Consider the following 20,120-nt stretch of genomic DNA (forward strand, 5'->3'; position numbering starts at 1 on the left):
CAGAGTGATGAGGTTTCAAATGAAATGAGGTCATCGTGACCCACACAGCATCGCGCATTAGTTAGCCTCGTCACCGTGGTTTTATTTTGATCCCCTCGCTTTGGTCATTGTATGACACAAACAGAGGCCTATTGTTACTGCAAGTTACCATAGGGCCCTTTTTTTTCCAGGCTTTTTTCTCCGGTGAGAATACGTGTGTGTATGGGGAGGGGAGAAGGAGGGGGGGGGGGGAGGAAGAATTGAGGGCTAAATTTTCCAGGTTGGGGTAGACACTAGTAAATGTATCTGAAAGAAACTCAAATAAGGCGCACTCAGACATGGGGGGGGGGGGGCACTTAAAACATCAAAACGAGGGATGAGTCCCGTCAACCCCCCCCCCCCCCCCCCCCCCACTTCCACATCGGAGAGATGCCTGTTACTCTGAAAGAAACACTGATTGGGTATTCGCAGTTCAATGAATTATTATATTTTTAACTCATAGACTAGACCTCTATAAAATAACACGAATAGGCTTTTATATTTTACTTTAAAATATGACTTTGCGCCTAGTCGATCTGTTCAATGTTTTTTTTTAAACAGACTAGAAAAAAAATTATTCTTAAAATTCAAATAACTTTTTAATCTAGTTATTTTAATTTATTTAGAGCAAAAAAAAAAAAAAAAGCAGTGCTTTACTTTACTTTATAAAAATTAGGTCAAGGGCAATGTTCACGTCTTAAATTTATGATATTTGTCCTTCACCTCAGAGGTGAAACATGGCGGGCGAAGGATTGGTAAGCAGTGGTTTCATAGATTTTAGCAACATTTTTATTTTTAAGTTTAATTTCTCATAAATATTTTCAATTCATCGCTTTCAGAACCGAAAGCTGGATCTAATTTCCAAGATTTTGACTACTGGTGTTATGAAGGCCCAATGTGAATCGCCAAAAAAGGTATGTCACATTGTCACCCATCGTGTACGTCGTTTGTTTACAAAAAAAAGTTACATCATCGACATCAGGATCACATCGCTATTTTTTGCCCTCTTCAAATAAAAAGGATTGATTAGTTAAATATAATATACAGATATGGTTACTAATAAAAATCCGAAAATAGAATCAAGATCTCTAGACCTACGACAAACAGATTTTGAAAAAAAGATGGTGTTAGGCGGTTAGTTGTCTCGACACTCTCCCAGTCTCTAGATCTAGTGACTAGTCTAGTGACTAGTCTGAGTCTAGTGTGAGTCTATTCTCTAGCTTAGCTTTTCTCTAATATTTCTAATGTCCAACAAAAATAAAGGCTAATGCCAATCCAAAACTGTAGATACATTATTCTATTCTATATTATAGGCCTAGATCTAGATCTAGACATCTTGAAATGGTGTTAGTAAGGCCTAGGCCTATGTAATAGTATGTAAGTAGTATGTAAGAAATGTAGAGTCTAGATCTAGTATGTAAAATAAAACTGTCATCAGTATCAGTATGCCCAACAAAAACAAAACAAGGGTCAATGTAAAACTGGCCTAGACATTTAGAAAAAAATTAAACGCCAAGCTCTCAATGTTGATAGTTGTTTAGTTTAGGGTCCTACTACTCTTCCTTTTTTTGAAAAAGTTACTTTTCTTACGACATAATTAAATAATTAGCATAAACATTTAACATTTTATTGCTTTTTCTAGCAATTTATTCTAGCGAGAAGAAGATGCACATAGCTGATGGTATTTTTATAAAAGTTCTGTAGGCCAGACTAGTTTGGGGTGTGTGTTTGTGGGGGGGGGGGGGGAGAGAAGAATAACTATTTATACTGAGACCTAAGCAACATATATGCTAAGATATAGGCTTAGGTCAACTACTAAGTTTGTTCTTTTGTGTTAACTTTTCAACTTGCATTTGGTTTTTAAGTTTAAATAATAATCATTAAAAAAGTTTTAAAAAACCCACATTTTCTGATTGAACTAAAAAGTAGAAAATAAACGCTATACATCACAATAATGCAAGCGATCACTCTACTATAAGCGATGAAAAACGTGGGGCGCCGAAGTAAAAGTTATATTACTATTGATTAGATAATACTATTGACTTTTATTAGGGAGCTTGTAGAGAGTCAACAGTATTAGAAACTGTAAGAAAATCACGGCGCCCCACGTTTTTGATCGCTTATAGTAGAGTGATCGCTTGCATTATTGTGATGTATAGCGTTTATTTTCTACTTTTTAGTTCAATCAGAAAACGTGGGTTTTTTAAAACTTTTTTAATGATTATTATTTTCTACTTTTTGGTCTTTGTCTGTTTGTTTGCATTAAAATCTTGCTATCGATTTTATCTTTTCACTTTTTTTGGGTAAACGAAGACAACTCGTAAAAAGACAACTCGTAAAAAGACAACTCGTAAAAAACACGTTGTGTGAATACGTTACTGACTAGAACACATAGATTTGAACCCGTGTCGAGTGGGATAGCAATCGTGTGCCCAACCACTCGACCATATCGTCTCCCCCAAACTGGCCTACCTCCTGTAAGTTTTAAGTCTGTTCAAACTAAATTATCTGCCCCTAAGCCTGTCGCGTCGTGGAATCGTTCGCTTCACTGCGCGCGAGCTACGCGTCGCTGGTTTTTTTTCTAATGGCTCGCAGAGGAGAATTATATATATAGATTATATAGCGGTCTAAAATGCTCAATAAAATGTTTCCATTGATCAATTTAGTAATAATAACAATTGCATATTCTATGGTCATCCAAAAGAAAGCTTCCCTGAAAATTTCAGCGCGCTAGCTAACTGGGAAGTGCCAGAAATTTCGATCGCAAGATTTGATTGGAAAGACAAATAAACAAACAAACAGAGAAAGCAAGTTAAAGAAAACGTGGGAAAATCTTATTCAATGGCAGGGCTTTGGCGAGGGTTCATTCTGAGTTAGGGGTAGTGATAGAAATGTGTTTTGATATAATGATTGGTAATGGGTTCTAAAGTAATATCAGACTGTTACCCAACTAATTTTGTAATGCTATGGATTTAATTTTGTCAATCAAAGAGGTAGTGGATTTTTTAGGGTAGTCCTATAAGAAGTCCATTTTAAATATAAAAGGTGGTAGTTGAGCCTTATAATGTATTAATTTACTTTCCATTTAACCTCTGCTATCTTTAAGTCTTTTTGTTATGGTGATTTGTTATCTATTATACATGTCACACCCATTCATTTTTATTGTTCATATATTTTATGCATATTATTTACATACTGTATGGTGAGTTGTAAAGAATCACCAGGTTGGTTACTTCAATGAACCATTAGTCTTGTATTTATTTTTGCCAACGCATATACGACTTTTTCAAAATATTTAGGCTTTAGACCTACTAAAATATCTATGAATATTGTACTTGTAGGGTGCGACTATTTCTGAAGGGGTGAGTGATTATTGGTCAAGTTTCATCATAGTACACACATCATTTAGCTAGTCATTGTACTTAACGTAAAACATGAAACTAACAAGGAACATATAATCTTTTATCCAGCTGTATATTTGTGTGGTACATTCTACATTATTTTAGACCTGAGAGTTATATTCTTTTTTTATATTTTTCATATAATATTAATGTTAAACATTTTTTTAGAATGTTGTATTTAAACTTTTATTTCCAAATACATGTCCACTGTGTGTAGATTTTTAAATCTTAGAATAGTAAAGTTGTTCATCTCCCATTTTTATTATAAATTCATCAAGAGACTTTTTAAAATTTAAACTTACTCATAATTAGATCATGTTTAAAAATATTAATTTTAAATTGGTCTACATGTGATGTCTCAAACTGAACCTCAGAAATAATAATTAACCAACACAATAAGCTGTACTTTTTAACTAAATTTTAATTGTGTAATTTTGAATATTTAAATTTGCAGATGCAAATTATTTGAGTGTATAAGTATGACATATTAATTTAATAAGACATTCAGTATTGTAAATATGATTGATCTGTGACATTATTCTGACAATTGCAAACAAAATTTAAATTTAATATTGTATAAGACATTCTAAAATTCATATAAGCTAAAGCTATATAAAGTCATAGCCAAAATGCTATGTTTTATGTTAAATTATTACACAATACAATTTATTTGAATATTTAATGATAGATTACAAAATGCACAGCTCAAGTTTAAGCAAACCATAAAAAATTAAGTAAAAAAAAAATGAAATAGTTAGAATTTTGCACTATTAGCAACACCAACTTGTATAACCCTTAAAAAGTATAAATAAAATAAAAATACTTGGAACAACTGGTTTGTCACAAAATAGGGATAGATACATTTAGATAATTTGTCAGGAAAATATGAATGTGCTTTTAATTTTAATCAAATTTTTGCACCTACAAGTTTTAATTAAGTACATTGCACTGTGACTATTACTGAGATATATGTAACACTATTTGCAATAACATTAGTAAAGTACTAATTCTTTTTTTTTTTTTGAAAAATAACAAAAACTATATTTTGGAATTGGATAACAGTTACAGTAAAAAAATTGAAGTTTTAAACATTTTGTTGCATAATTAGAATATTTGTTTGGTGTTACTTTTGCTGCGCATTCTTATGTTAGTAATTATTTTTTGAATTGATTCTAGTTTACAGAATTTTCTATTTCAGCATGTGGTTGAACTCATCAAAAGATCTGAAACCGAAGATCTCAGAGCAGTTTTTGAGAAGGTAATTTTTCTTTATTACATTCATATCCATTGCAGTTAGAAATTTTAAAAAGAAAAACATTTTAGAGGTATATTATAGGTTTATACAATTTAAACTTTAAAAAGACATTTTAAAAAATATGGTATTAAGTTGTATCTGTAATTCTATTTATATTATTACTAAATACATATTTACAGTGCTTCATTCTTTTTTTTTAGTATGCATCAAAAACAAGTGATGGAGAAAAGTACATGACATACTCAGACCTGATCCTTAAGTATATGCAACTTCTAGACTTGGAGAATTATGACCCCTACACTTTCAATGTGTTTGCATCCTGTGTGGACACCTCTAGAGATGGGTCAGTCCTTATACAGAAATATACATCAATTTAGAAAAAAAAATGTTTTAGTGTGCTTAAGTTGTTTTCTTTAAGTAGCTTGATAACTTACTCAATGACTGAGGTACAATATCTGGGCTTATGTTTGATTATTCTAATTTTGTTTCTCTCTACCAGACTTATTTCCTTCTCTGAGTTCCAAGGCTTTGAAGCATTGCTGTGTGCCCCAGATGCCATGTATGCCCTGGCCTTTCAGATTTTCGACCGCAACGGAAACGGTTTCATTACTTGTGGTAAGATAAGTCAAGTGGTGCAATCAAAACTTACCCCCATGTTCAAATCTTTTTCTAAGTTCATGTTTATATTTGAAGCTGAAACACTAAGTTATTTTTCATATATTTAATTTGTCAAAACAAGAAAAACCCTTATACAATTCTGAAAAAGGATTGTCAATTTTAATTAAATTAGTCCAATTTCTTTACCTGTTGTTTGATAAGTTTTTTCACATTGTAATTTGACTTAAACAAGCAATCTTTATTTTGTCATAAGTTCTCAGTTTTGTGAAGCAAAAACAAAAACAACAATTCGTTTAAGTTATACATCATAAACATTTTTTAAAATAATATTAATAAGCTTTGTGTGCAAAGTTAAGGCATGTCTGAAATACATATAATAAGTATATGTTTATTGATTAATCTACTTATGCCTATCACCTTTGTACAAGTAAAGTTCCCTTTTCAAACCTGATGGTCCTTGGGGCCATATGCCCAGACACCTTTACTCTTCCAACGTGAGTTTGGTACCCATTAGAGCTGGGTGGACTCAGTGATGCTACTGACTTTAACCCAGATTCAAACTTGATGCTTTCAAGTTAGCTGTCTAGCGCTCTAACCCTTGACCATGTTGTCCTACAATCCCAAAAAACACTCAGTATCCACCTATGCAGTTCAGTGTCTAAAGGTTAGAGAAATGGTTAAGAAATTGTTACCTACAAGATTTTTAATACTGATCTAGTTTAACTATGTTTATTTATTATTCTTACAAAATTGAGAGTGTAGTTTTAAAGACTTGGTACAAAATATATTTTTTTTTACTTATTACAGATGAATTTGAGGACATCATCAAACACACAACCCTACATCAATCAATTCCTTTCAACTTTGAGAGTGACTTCATGCAACTTCATTTTGGTAAAGACAAATCAAGGAAAGTAACTTACTCTGAGTTCACACAGCTTATTCACGTGAGTTATTGCTTATTATTATTATGATTGATATTATTTACTTATTTATTAATATTATTTGCTTCCTATTTTTTAAAACTAAAATTTGTGTTAAACTTTTTATTACATTTACTATTAAGTTTTAAACATACGTTTTTTATAGGATTTTCATGAAGAACATGCATGGCAGGCTTTCAGACGAAGGGATAAGAATAATAATGGCTACATCTCTGCCAAAGATTTTGAAGAAATTTTGCTTTCTTTAAAGTCTTATCTTCTTACTCCCTTTGTTAGAGAAAACATTATCACAGTAAGTTATGCAAATCTACTGTTCTAAAATAAAACGTTATTGTAAATTTAGCAGCTATTTTTTAATCATTAATTTCTCAATCATCCTCTCTAAACATTAACTTTAAAACTTTGTATGAATAGGTGAATCCTTTTGTATAATTTTGTTATATTTCTTAAATAAATGATTAATCAAAATATGAAAAATTTAATTATTTTTTAATTTTGGAAATATTTGGCATTTCGCTAAATATATGTTTAGATTTTACACTTATAGAGATCAAACATTTTCCACTTTTTATTTTAATGGAAATGAGCTTTTTCCACTTGAAGTTTTTTTTCTTTTTAGGTTAGTACCTTTTTCTGCTGATTCATTCTCTTTATTTTTGGCTGAAATTAAAATTGAAAAGGCAAATTTATTTCTGAAACATGCAGAGACATGCGCACATCTTATTATATTAGATTTTGCTATAGACCCTTTTTTTAAAAAAATGTTGACAATCTCAAAACTGTTAGATTTAAATAAAAATAGAAAGTTTAATCAGATGAAAATTTAATCAGGTGATTGTTGGAGAGGGACATCAAAGACAGATCAGCTACGCCTACTACACAGCTTTCATTTCTCTTCTAAACAACATTGAGCTCTGTAAGAGAATTTACATGGGAGCCACAAGAAGAGATGAGACCAAACCGTTATCAAAAGGTTAGTGGATATTTGTCTGCTGATCATCACTGGTTTTCTCCTATGTACTGGGCAAATTTTTTACTTGTAGTGTATTTTGGCAATAAACACGTTACTTATTTAAGCATCTATAATTGCTGTAAATTAACTAATTCTGGTGTAAAATTTTCAACTGTATGCACATAACTTTCATCAAAATTTAAAAAATCCTACTTACCCTACTTACTATGTTCCCAAAATAAAACTTCATTATTTGAGGTATTGCTGTAAATAAATATTTATTGAGAAAACTTAATTTAGATTATAAATACGAAGATTTTCTTTGTGGACATAGAAAATTAATTCCTTTAAAAATTAAAATAGAACCTTACAATTTTTACATTAATTAATCTTTAGTAGGAGAATGTTTGCTAGTTTTATACCATTGCTTTATAAATTTATTTTCTCTTTGAATGTGCTAGTGAAACTCTTTCAATATGATGTGGTAATTGTACAATTTTCCTTGTTTTCTTATTAGAGGAATTTCTCTACCAAGCTCAAGAATTCTCCCAAATTACCCCCCTTGAAGTAGACATCCTTTATCAGCTTGTTTTTCTTCAGAACCAACAGAGGTATTATTTTATCACATTACCTTGTTATTCCTTAAATTGTTTATCCTTTATATCATTTCATACATTAATTATATATAAAAGATTTTTTTTAACTAAGAAATGATCTTTTGATATTTAAGTCAGCTTTAAATTTCAAAATTTTAAATTAGCGGCCTGTTTTTAAATAATTATATTTTCTTTTTTTCTACTGGACTGAATTTATAAACAATATTATATTATTTTAACTGACTTAACTATGTTTTGAATGCATTCAAGATGTTCACTACTTGACAGTAGGTTATGTATGACTACCATTTAGAAACAAAGCCATATTATTTTTTTTACTGACATTGCTATGTTGTGAATGCTGTCACGCTCAGTAGCTGTTTGTTTCACACTGCTTTGTCATCTCATACATGAGAATCTTGAGCATCCCACTCTAGGGGCATGGCTGTGTCACGGGGTTTTAGTAGCTTTACCATCATATTCTGATTGTTGAATCATACTTGTTGACTGGGCAGTTTTTGTTATATCACTGTATTAATTAAATAATTTAAGCAAGAACATGAATTACAGTTTTAAGAAAAAACTGTGGTCATTTCACCCTATCAGACCCGAGGAAGGCCCTGAACCTGCTTCTTTTACCTGGACACAAAGTTTATTTGAATGCCTGGTGGTAGAGAATTGGAATAGAAGGTTTTGAGGTTTTCCCAAGTTTGGTTAGTTATTTTCAGTTTGTCATGTATTTTTCATGTCCTAGGCATCAGAAGTACATCAGGCTGGTAGGATTAAACAAGCAATTTTTAGAATACATATGAGTGTACGTAGTAGGTGCAGCACCCATGGGACATAAAAGCTGATAGCGTTGTGTATAAATAGGACTTGAATGTAAAAGGTTTATCATTGGTGGACCTAACAAGCTGATAGTGTTGTGTATAAATAGGACTTGAATGTAAAAGGTTTAGCATTGGTGGACCTAACAAGCTGATAGTGTTGTGTATAAATAGGTGTAACAGGTTTAGCATCTGTGGGTCTAATGAGCTGATAGTGTTGTGTATAAATAGGTGTAACAGGTTTAGCATCGGTGGGTCTAACAAGCTGATTGTGATGTACACAAATGTGATTGAATGTAACAGGTTTAGCATCTGTGGGTCTAACAAGCTGATAGTGATGTACACAAATGTGACTGAATGTGATCTCTGTTTCAGGTCACAGCCTGACAAGCTGTTGCCCAGGTTGATAAACTTCTGTGCACATTTACCTGTATTTTCTTTTGCTTTTATAGCTATTTAACACATTGGCCCACACTGTCTACTTATAAATACCTCTTAGCACTTTATTAAATATATACTTTACTTATATACTTTACTTACCATTTTATTACTTGTTCTATTATAATTAAAAGGATGCTCTTATACTATGTTAAACCTATAAAGAGTTATTCACTAATTGTAATTGAAACATTAATTTTAATGTACATAAAAATTAAATGGAAATCTTACAATTATTTGGTTTTTACCTATGCATCCTTTTAACGATGTATGCAGACCATCTGTATTTATGTGTACTTGAACTCCTATATCCACATCTTGTGATTTGCTGGTTTTTTGTTCATAAAGTGATGGCTTATAGTCATACAATTATTTTAATTGAATTATTGCCTCCCTTTGTTGTTAGACTTATTTATTCTTTGAATTGATGTAACTTTGGTTTCTTTTCATCTTAATTTTAATCTTTTCTGCTCAAAATCACCTGCACTTTGTATATTGTTTCTATTGTCTTAATTTTTCTTGTAATAACTAATAACTATACTCTATAGTCTTCATTGTTAACTAAGTTCTTCAAAGTCTATTTGGTTTCATATACTTTCCTTTTCTGTGGAGCTTTTAGTTTTGAACCTGTGTGAATTATTTGATGGCTTGCTTTTGTTTATCCAGTCACTTTTCTCTGGCTTTGATCTACAGTTTATTTAGTGTAATCTTTTCTGCTTGATATTTAAAGTGGGGTAATATACAGCGCTAATCTAGTGTTTTTTTTTTTACCATCCAGAGTCTCAAATATTTCTGATACTGATAGAAACAATACTTCCATACCTTTGGTTTATAGTGTTCTAGTTTATGGCAATCATAGTTGTTAGAAATGTTTTTTCTATTAATTTTTTTATCTATTTGTTTTGGGCTGTGAATTTTGTGAATTTTTAGACCAGATTTTTAGAGCTTTTATGAACTTTATAAGCTAGCACATTGCATTTTTAGGTTAAAAAAAAACATGGTTTATTCTGCAAAAATTTGTGATCTAAAATGATCACATTTTCCACAAACATTTTTTTTTACAAAAATCTGCTTGCTGTTAAATAACTTTGCTATTTTTACACTATTCCTTTATACTGTGAGCAGCAACTATTTATTTTTTCCTTAGTGTACTTAAGGCTATTGGTGGTCAAATTTGTGACATTCATGTTTATCTTCTCTCATGTAATCAAGAGCTTTTTAATCATACAACTAAGTATTAAGCAGTGAAAAACTGTAACAAATAATACAAATACCTACTTCAGTGTGCACCAACAATTTTTTAATTGCTACACTACTATACTAAATATTGAGTTAATGCCTCTTGCATTGCCAGATTGACATCAGCACTAATAAACTAATTGCTAATAGTTTAGTGAATTAATATAAGAAACTCACTTAATTAGCAAACTAAATATTTTTTTTTCTTTAATGTTTTATTGAAGATAAATAAAATGCTTCCATATGCTGTGTAGTAAGGCCATTACATTAAAATAATTGAACAGACTAAGAGTTCATCCAGCATGCTTATTATAGAATTTCATCTAAATTAGTATTTTAAATGATTAGAATTCTTCTAAATTACTTCATCTGAATGTAATACTGTAACCTTACATTGCTTATAAGAAATTATATGGATTAATATTGCGCTTGGTAGTTAGTTTTTAAAATAGCATTAAGTATATAAAGTATGTAGACAAAGTTGTTGGCTAATACTATTAAATGGTAATCTCCAGAAACTATACTTTACTTAACTAGTTGTATTTAACAGACTGAGTTATTTTAAACAAAATTTACATTTTAAAAAAAAAAAATCTGAAAAAATTCTCAAAATGTAGTGGAAAATGGAGCATGCATTTTTACAATGTTGCTTTTTAAAGAGTTAGAGAAAGCTGTATTGCTATAAAAATATGTGGGCTTATGTATGTAAATTTTAACCAGCTTCTGCTTACATTTTCAGCCTGCAATAGCTTAAGCTTAGAATGTAGTATTGTAGTTAACGTAGTTTATTGTTTTTATCTACATAGTTAAAGCATGAGATTTTCTGATGACTTTGAAAACAATTTTAAAATGGTTATGCATTGAAAAAAATATAAATAAATATTTAAAGTGAAAAAAATGCTATATGTTCTAATACGAGTTGTGCTAACTTGGTTCATTTCTTATTTCTGGCAGTATGATGACATACGCTGACCTTGACAGGCTGTCCCCCATGGAAGGGAGAGAAACACCTTTTAAAATCCAGATGCAGATTGCTGAGGTAAATTGACACAGGATGCCTAGTAAGACACATCCTGTTTAACTGATGTCTCTGACACTATGTTCACTTAGATTCTGTTGGATCAAAACTTGTTATAATTATGAAGATTTTTTTTTTAAATGAAGCACACATAAATTTGTATCTTGGGAGTCATTCATAAATGATGTCACGCTTTTGATTTTGACAATTTTTACCTCCCCCTTCCCTATGTCACACATCGTCACAAAAAGCCAGACCCAAGCCCCCTAAAATGACATCACACATCAGTCTACAACACCATCCCAAAATAACGGCCCCTTCCCTCCCCTACGAGTGTGACGTCATTTATGTACAACCCCTTGACAACAACATAGTGAAAAATTTGGAAAGCTCGGATAAGCTGGTTAAAAAATATTTTTCTTTGTTTCAGCAAAAACTTCGTCTTGAACAGGGCCACACAGAGAGGACAATGCTTCTACAAGTGGCAGAAAGTGCCTACAGATTTGCCTTGGGTGCAGTGGCAGGAGGTACATTTTTAGACATTTGTAACTTGTGGTAGAGTGAGGTCTATAGGACAAGCCTGATAAATTAGGTGCTTGACTTAAGTCAGGATAATTAAATGGAGCACAGTTAAACAATAAACCTTTGAATGGTAGTTTTGTAATACGGAGGCATTTTCTGGCTCTTATTTGAGTTGACAGTATTATTATTGTTATTACCTGTTTTTAATGTTCACTTCAACATGCGCCAAGTGAAGGCTGATTATGTTTGTACCTGGGTCTGGCCTAATAGCAATGTGTTTTACTTTTCAGCTACTGGTGCCACAGCAGTCTATCCTATAGATCTGGTGAAGACAAGACTTCAGAATCAAAGATCTACTTCATTTATTGGAGAGCTCATGTATAAAAATAGTATAGATTGTTTTAAAAAGGTGAGGAAATAATAAATTATATTACATTTAAATGTACCATCTTAAGGTAAAAAAAATGGCATATTGAATAATTTTAAGAAATTCAAATGTGTGTTGATGATGTTTTAAAATAAACCGGGAGTGATCTCCCCTAAACTTTCTCGAATATTTTTATATAAAATAACTGGGGATGGGAACTCGGGCTATAGACATGATTTTTAATCCATTTTAAATACTTAAAGTTTTAAAAATAGAATAAAATCTCGTAGACAAAAGAATTGCACACCATGTGAACGCTAAATAAAAAAGTGCATAATAGTGCGCAATATTATTGGTACTTTAAAAATTTACATTAGTTTTTTGAGAAATCGGAAATAGCGTAAATTACTAATTCCGTTCAACAGAAATGACTCAAAATTTAACAGAAGGTAGAGAATTAGATCTTTTACTTACATGTGAAATTTCGTTTATCTATCTGAAATAGTACTCAAGTTATAGGCTTTTGAAAATTTCAAAGTAGGAAAAGTACCACTTCCGGTTATCGGAAATCGCTCAAAAGTTGTTACGGATCTACGATTTTGATAAAATACTTATATATGAAATTTCATCAACCTAGCTGTAACGGTACTCAAGTTATCGTGTTTACACACACTCACACAGACATACGGACAAGATTGCAAAATTATGTTTTTCCGTATCAGTGAGATGTCAAACGTCGAGATTTTTATAAATCTCGATTTTTTTTTTCACGATTACAATACTTTCTCTATACTTCGTATATACAAGAAAGTAAAAAAAGAAAAGGCTTTTTTAATAAATGAATAATTTAGTTAAAAAACACATATAGGCTATTTAATCTCCAGGCATTAAAAATATTTTTAAATGAAAGAAAAAAAGAAAACTAACTTTCTCATATATTAAAACAAAAATCATTATCTCTGATAATTGTCTTAATTATAAGTGGATGAATTTAAGTCAGATATCATCAGCAGGGCATCTTAAATAGTTATAATTTTACTAACTACATAGCCCATAACTTCTATAAACAAAATGTTAATTCTAAAATAAGAATAGAAAAGTAACAGTTTGCGAAAGAACAAGAAAACATCAACAAAACTTATTATTACCAGCTTCCACAGTATCTTCACTATATTGTTAAAAAAAACCAGCAAGACAATTACTGAGCAGACATTAATGCACTATACATAAAATAACATAGTTTTGGGTGGATCAGACAATACCACATGAAAAAAATTTGGTCACATATGACATAAAGGGTTAGGTTTGGAAAAGAAAGGTTATCATTACTATTCAAATATCACAAGCTTGAATAAGGTTTCTAAATCTCCAATATGTTGGTCTTGTGATCATTTGTAAGTTTGTTTAAAAACAGCTTCTGTTTTTCAAAACTGTTGTAGTTGTGGATAAATACGAGTCTTTGTTTGTTACAGGTTATTAGGCATGAGGGTATCCTAGGGTTGTACCGTGGGTTGGCACCCCAGCTGGTTGGTGTGGCGCCAGAGAAAGCCATCAAGCTGACCATGAATGATCTCATGCGTGACAAACTTCTCCAAAAAGATGGCACGCTACCACTGTGGGCTGAAATGGTGGCTGGTGGCACGGTAAGTCAAGAGAATTTTTTAATAAAATCTTCATGTTGATTTTAATCCATTAGAGAAATAATACTATTTTATTCATCAAGTTTTGACCTTAGCATACAAAATTATTGTGTGGTTAGTAATATGCCAGTGCTTTATTTCATTAATAAGGTTAAAATTACTTAATAATTTCCACAATCCATTTTAAATACCCATTCAATCCCAATGTTAAAAATAATCAGTGGTATTAAAGTTTATCTGTATATATAATGTTAGTTTGGTTTACAATGACCCACTATCTTTAGTCAGGTATACATGTTCTAAAAGCTTGAGGAGAACTGGATTTGATACTTTAAGATCAGCAATATATTAGCTCTACCATTTGACCACATTGTCATTTCTAATATTTTGAATGGCATACTAATCAGATAATGAAGACTGCCCAATTAAAAATTTTTTTACCATAACCAGATGTAGAAAAAGTTATTTTTCCTGGTTTTCCGAGTTTTATCATCATTGTACTAAGTTTTTTGAGTTTTTCTAATTAGGCTGGTGCTTCTCAAGTTGTGTTCACCAACCCACTGGAGATTGTGAAGATCCGCCTTCAGGTGGCTGGTGAAGTTGTTGGAAGGGCCAGGGTCAGTGCCCTTAGTGTGATGAAAGAGCTGGGATTCTTTGGTCTCTATAAAGTAAGTGGTGGGGTTTTGTAGGTTTTATCTAGTCAGTTGATTTGGTTTGGTTGTAGTCAGCTGATGTATAAAGGACATTTTTTTATGTTGTGGTCTCTATAAAGTAAGTGGTGGGGTTTTGTAGGTTTTATCTAGTTAGTTGGTATCAAATGGTTTGGTTGTAGTCAGTTGATATATAAAGGACATTTTTACATCTTATCATCTCCACTCACATTCATCACAATGTATACCTAAAGTAAAGTTCCTTTTCAAACCTTACGGTCTAAGAGGAAAGTGAACTAAAGTTGTGTGACCACGGCACATGAAGGGATAGTGTGGTCAACACTATGCCCAGCTGCCTTTACTATTTCTAACGTGACTCGGGTACCCATCAAGCACTTTTACTGTTTTGAACCCTAATTCAAACTCAAAAATTTTGAGTTAGCAGTTGTATGCTCTACCACTTGACCACACCATCCTGTAATGTATACCTGGCTAGTTAAAAAAAAAAGGTTAAATTTACCTAATGTACTAAAACTGTTGACATTTTTCCATTTTGCAGGGATCCAAAGCTTGCTTCCTTAGGGACATCCCTTTCAGTGCCATCTACTTCCCAGCCTATGCACACAACAAAAAGTTTTTTGCTGATGAGAATGGGTACAACTCTCCTGGTAGTCTTTTACTCTCTGCCACAATAGCTGGTGAGTTGTGTCCCTTACTACTTTATTTTTATTTAATTTTTTTGTCTACCAGTGTTTTGGGTGTTTTCCCTTGGCTAAGGTGACTCAAAAAAAAAAAATGATACATTCCGAATGTTGAACACTACTAGTATATCATGTATAATATAGGCCACCCAAAACATAGTACAGGTAAAACTGTAGCCCAACCAAGATTTGTACTGCAATCTCTGGAGAATGTGTTGCATTTGATAAAACATGAATTTGTCGCTTATCAGCTTATTTAACTTTTTCTTTAATTGTGACTACACAAAAACAAATATTAAATTTAGATTGAAGCCATTATTGTCTAAGTCAGTGAAACTTGAGAATAGCTTATCTAATTGGTCTTAAACTCTTCAGGAAATAAAAAAATTATAAAAAGTTAACAATGAAGAACAATGTAAACTGTTTGACTGATACAAATTAAAATTTTGACAGGCATGCCGGCAGCATTCCTGCCCACCCCTGCTGATGTGATCAAGACAAGGCTACAGGTGGCTGCAAGGAAAGGACAGACAACTTACAAGGGTGTTATAGACTGTGCTAAGAAAATTTACGCAGAAGAAGGCATGGGAGCATTTTGGAAGGGAGCCCCAGGTTAGTAACAGTGTCTTTATTCATAACTCATTGGCTGCTATTATGACTAAATGGGACAGATGTCATTGTTGCTAAACTAAGGTGCCCAAATGTAACATGACAAAACCACCACTAGTCATTGTGTTTCTATGGTATGACTATGGTGCAGAAATAACCTGTACCATATTTCTGCTTACCAAATATAATATCAGAAAAAACAAAAAAATTTGACCCCAAAATAACTTACATTTCATGCTGTTATTTATTAATTTATTCTGCAGAGAGTTATAGAAATATTTTGAGCTTGTTTTCATTGAGAATGGCACTTCAGCATTTTTGTAGTTTTTCATTGAATTTTATGAATCAAATCTTGAAACATACATATTATTAGTCATTTTAAATATTAGAATTAAAAATTTGACTTTTAGAATTTCAAATTTTTAAAATATCAGTAATGTTAAGGAGGCCTTCTTGGATAAGACTCTCAACAGACTAGCACCTCTAACATCTAAATCTTAGTAATAAATTTGTGTTATAAAAACATGGAAATGATAAGTTGTCAGACATTATCTCCCTTATTTTACTAATGAGTTAGGTTTTATGGAAAGGCATTATTTGTAGATAAGTTGGGTAAAGATTCCGTACAATATAGTTAAAATGATCTGTATTGTATTAAAATTGTTTTGTATTAAGAGTTTTGAGGTATTCTTAGTTTTTACTCAAGTTGTTTGTTAAATGTTTGTTTCCTCTGAAGACAAATATTCAGATTTTTAATATGTTAGTAATACAGATATGATCATGGTAACAATGCTAGTAAAAAAAAGCTTTCATACAGTGCTGGTATTCCTATAAGTAATTATTATTCATTAGACTATTGCTAAATTTTAAGAATCACGATGGTTACAGAAAATATTGTATGCTTGTAATATTGGCCTTTAGTGCGTTATGCTGATCAGTTAAATGATTCAATATTTTATTTCAGTAGTAAAAATTTTTGTTTTTTTAAAATATTTGTTAATTTCTACAATGATGTTTTTGTCTGTAAATCAGGATGTTATATTCATTGCCTATTGGTAATGTATTGTTGTAATGTTGAGTAACATGAAAGATAACATTCTGCAAGTGTATTTAACTGTTTTTTATCTGTTTACAACAGCTCGAGTGTTCAGATCTTCGCCCCAGTTTGGTGTGACTCTGCTAACATATGAGCTGTTACAGAGAGTGTTTTACATTGATTTTGGAGGAAAGTAAGTATTAAACCACAAAGTAGTTTTCTTGTATGTTTTTATTTTTGAAGTGCAATTATTTCATTCCAAAGGACACTGTTTTGTCAATATTTTTAATAAGTAACAATATATTATTTTATTAGATCATTATGGTAATATTATTTTAAGATTAAAAATATTAAATGTTCAGCCTCATATTTCAAATCCCTCTGTGTTGTTAAAACTACTGTGTATATTAAAAAATGCATGTTTTACGCCAATATATTTTATAATTGACTGAGCAAACTGTTCTCAAAACTATTACGTATATTAAAAACTGCATGTTTTAAATCAATTCTCTAATTGACTGAGCAAACTGTTGTCAAAACTATTATGTATATTAAAAAATGCATGTTTTAAAACCAATCTATTCTGTAATTGACTGAACAAACTTTGCTTGTATTTACCCAGCCGTCCTGAGGGATCAGAGGCCAAGTCTGTCCATCTGGAGGAAGTGCTGTCCCGTAACCCTGACCATATAGGCGGCTACCGCATGGCTCTAGCAACCTTTGACGGCATCGAGACTAAATTTGGACTTATGTTGCCGAAATTCAGACCATCAACTCCAGCTAAGCATTAATGATCTTGAACCTAGTATTATCATCTTTAACAAGTTTGTAAAAGGGTGTTCCTCCCATATTAGTACACTGTTTATATTGAAAGATTACAAAGTAAGGTTTGATTATTTAACATTACGGAAGCTGGGCGTGAATAATTTATTTTAGACTGTAAAAATTTTTTAAGGCATCCATTGTGTGTCTACCGAGTGAGAATATATTTGGTAATAATAGATTTAAGAAATCTCTTTTGCGCCATGTGATAGAACGAATGGAACCCTGCTAGTCCATACACAGTCTTGAACTCAGAATCAGATTTTATATACGAATATACATAGAACCATATGCATAGTTTATATTGTAGACCTGTAGTGGGCTTAATAAAAGGAATGTAGGTTCAGTAACTAACCAGAGTGTGTGGGCAGCAGGGTATGTCTGGGTAGTTGTTGAAAGATAGGAAGATTGTTAATCACAATGCAAACAGTTTGTATGTATGTTGCCTGACATCAACTGAATGTGTATTTAAATATGTTTTTTTTAGTGGAATAACATACAAATACTTCTAAAAGAAGATGGCTGGGTTCTGATTATGTTGGATGGTATGTGAATTTGTGAGTTTATATCTTTTAGGAAAAAATATGAACGCACAAAATTATATTTTAATTATATTTTTTTTGGTGTGACATATTTTTAACTCTTTATATAACTTAGGTAGTAACTAATAAATAATTTTAATTTTTTGATAGCGTTTTGTGAGTGAGTAACATACATGACTAGATCAACAGAATAGTTGGAAAAAAAAATACTAGACTGAATTTTACTTTTCTATTGACTGAGACCTAGGATGTATGCGCTTGATTGCTGACAGTTAACAACTTTCTCTTGGTTCCTCAAGTCCCCATGCACCTTCTCTAATGTATCTTTGTCACATAGGGTAAACAGACTTCCTTGTTTTAGGAAACACAGCTTTTCTTTATTTTAGATGAAAAATTGTATATTAAAATTAAGTAGGTTTTTCAAAGCAGTTACATTGTATAATTTGTCTAATTATGTTTTTATCTTTTTTATAAATAAGTTTTTTCTGCATGCTTTTCAACATCTTATTAAGTTAAATTGAAAGTTGCCTTCATTTAGATGTTTTTTTTATACCTTGAATCTTGTGAGAATTAACATCCTTCTTTGTGCAGTATCTCAGGAAATTTTTCAAAAGCTCTGTAATAACTTATTCAAATTAACCGTTTGTATCATTGATAAAGAGTGCTACTAATACAAATTTTAAACTGTCTGTTAAGAATTATACATCTTCAGTGACCTTTTTTTTTTACTGTAAAACAATTTAATTTTATACATGAAGTAATTTATAAGTGTAGATGAAAATTAAAAATTATAATCAATCTTATTTTTGTTGTTGTAAATATAACAATTTTATTGTTAAACCTGATCTCATAGCAGTACCATTTAGTTTTTGCTATGAATTTCTAAGTTTCTGTATTGCTTTAACAAAAAGTAGTAAAATGCTGGGGGGAGTATTCATCTTTCTAGTTTGTTAAAAATGGTTACAGGGTTGTAAAAAAAAAATCTTTGTTTCATACCTTTTTTTAATGTACAATTTAAACATAGTTGTCTTTTCTTTTGTTACAAATTATCATCTCCCTTACTTAATTAAAACAGGGTTGTCATCATTACCAGCTTACAATTGGGAACTCGGTCTTAATTATTTTAAAAATGGTTGATGCTGATTATTTTAAAAATCAAACATATTTGATTAAAAATTTTATTTTACATCCCCCCCCATTCCTTTTTTTGAGAAGCAATTAAACATGATCTTAAAATACTCAGAACATCACAATATTTTTCCATAATCTTAATGCTATAATAATAATGCTATTGATTTTTAAAAATAAAATATAAATGACACAACTATTATACAGAATGATGGGTATTTTTAAAATTATAATGTTCTACAGTTGTCTATTTTTACTGTCAAGTCATGTATTTTTTTTAATGTAACTTCTACTCAGCTCATTTAGTCCGTGCTGGTGTTATTTTATACAGTGTTTGCTGAATCATTTCTCTTCAGGTTAAAAATTTTTTTTATTGTACCAAGTGGATATTAGTGCTTGTGTTCAGTGTAGGTTGTTTTTTTTTTTTTTTGTTTGGCTAGATGCTGATCACCAGGCCCCCCGTCCATGATTGCGTTATGCCAGTCCTTTTAACTTCATTTCTTAAAATCTGCGAGTCATCATTCTAAAATCTGCCAGTGCTTATTCATTTGTCTCAGTTTATGTTGAGTATTCATTTTTCTATTTATTTCATTAGTAAACTTGTTGTTTTTTTTTTGTTTGTTCCACCAATGTAAGAACCTTTGTCACGTACACTGTTAATTTAAATACACATACGTTGGGTGGACCCGTAGTAGAGAGTTGTCTGAATGCTGAGCTGAACGCAGTGTTTGGATTGTAATAATTGATTCAATACTTGAGCTATAAATAATCTCTATAATAAATGGACTAAAAATAAC

The 20,120-nt window shown here is 31.3% G+C and overlaps 1 protein-coding gene across 4 annotated transcripts; it reads left to right on the forward strand.

Annotated features, from left to right (window-relative positions):
• Nucleotides 1–741: 741 nt before the first annotated feature.
• LOC131954648 (electrogenic aspartate/glutamate antiporter SLC25A13, mitochondrial) lies at nucleotides 742–20,117 on the forward strand. 4 transcript variants are annotated; one of them, XM_059318427.1, is made up of 20 exons: nucleotides 742–773; nucleotides 858–932; nucleotides 3,360–3,380; nucleotides 4,618–4,677; nucleotides 4,875–5,017; nucleotides 5,174–5,289; nucleotides 6,100–6,239; nucleotides 6,382–6,528; nucleotides 7,068–7,209; nucleotides 7,706–7,799; nucleotides 8,987–9,013; nucleotides 11,243–11,327; nucleotides 11,737–11,833; nucleotides 12,119–12,237; nucleotides 13,668–13,838; nucleotides 14,363–14,503; nucleotides 15,045–15,183; nucleotides 15,640–15,798; nucleotides 16,934–17,024; nucleotides 17,454–20,117. In XM_059318427.1, the coding sequence occupies exons 1-20, from the start codon at nucleotides 756–758 to the stop codon at nucleotides 17,620–17,622; spliced, it is 2,154 nt and encodes a 717-aa protein (XP_059174410.1). In that variant the 5' UTR covers nucleotides 742–755; the 3' UTR covers nucleotides 17,623–20,117. The 4 variants fall into 4 exon arrangements, with proteins under 4 accessions (XP_059174410.1, XP_059174413.1, XP_059174412.1 ...); XM_059318430.1 differs by lacking the exon at nucleotides 8,987–9,013 and having other exon boundaries at nucleotides 744–773; XM_059318429.1 differs by lacking the exon at nucleotides 3,360–3,380 and having other exon boundaries at nucleotides 744–773.
• Nucleotides 20,118–20,120: the final 3 nt, after the last annotated feature.

The sequence above is a fragment of the Physella acuta genome, unplaced genomic scaffold (assembly GCF_028476545.2).
Source record: "Physella acuta isolate Inbredline_101_S28 unplaced genomic scaffold, ASM2847654v3 ptg001017l, whole genome shotgun sequence".
Classification (NCBI taxonomy): domain Eukaryota; kingdom Metazoa; phylum Mollusca; class Gastropoda; family Physidae; genus Physella; species Physella acuta.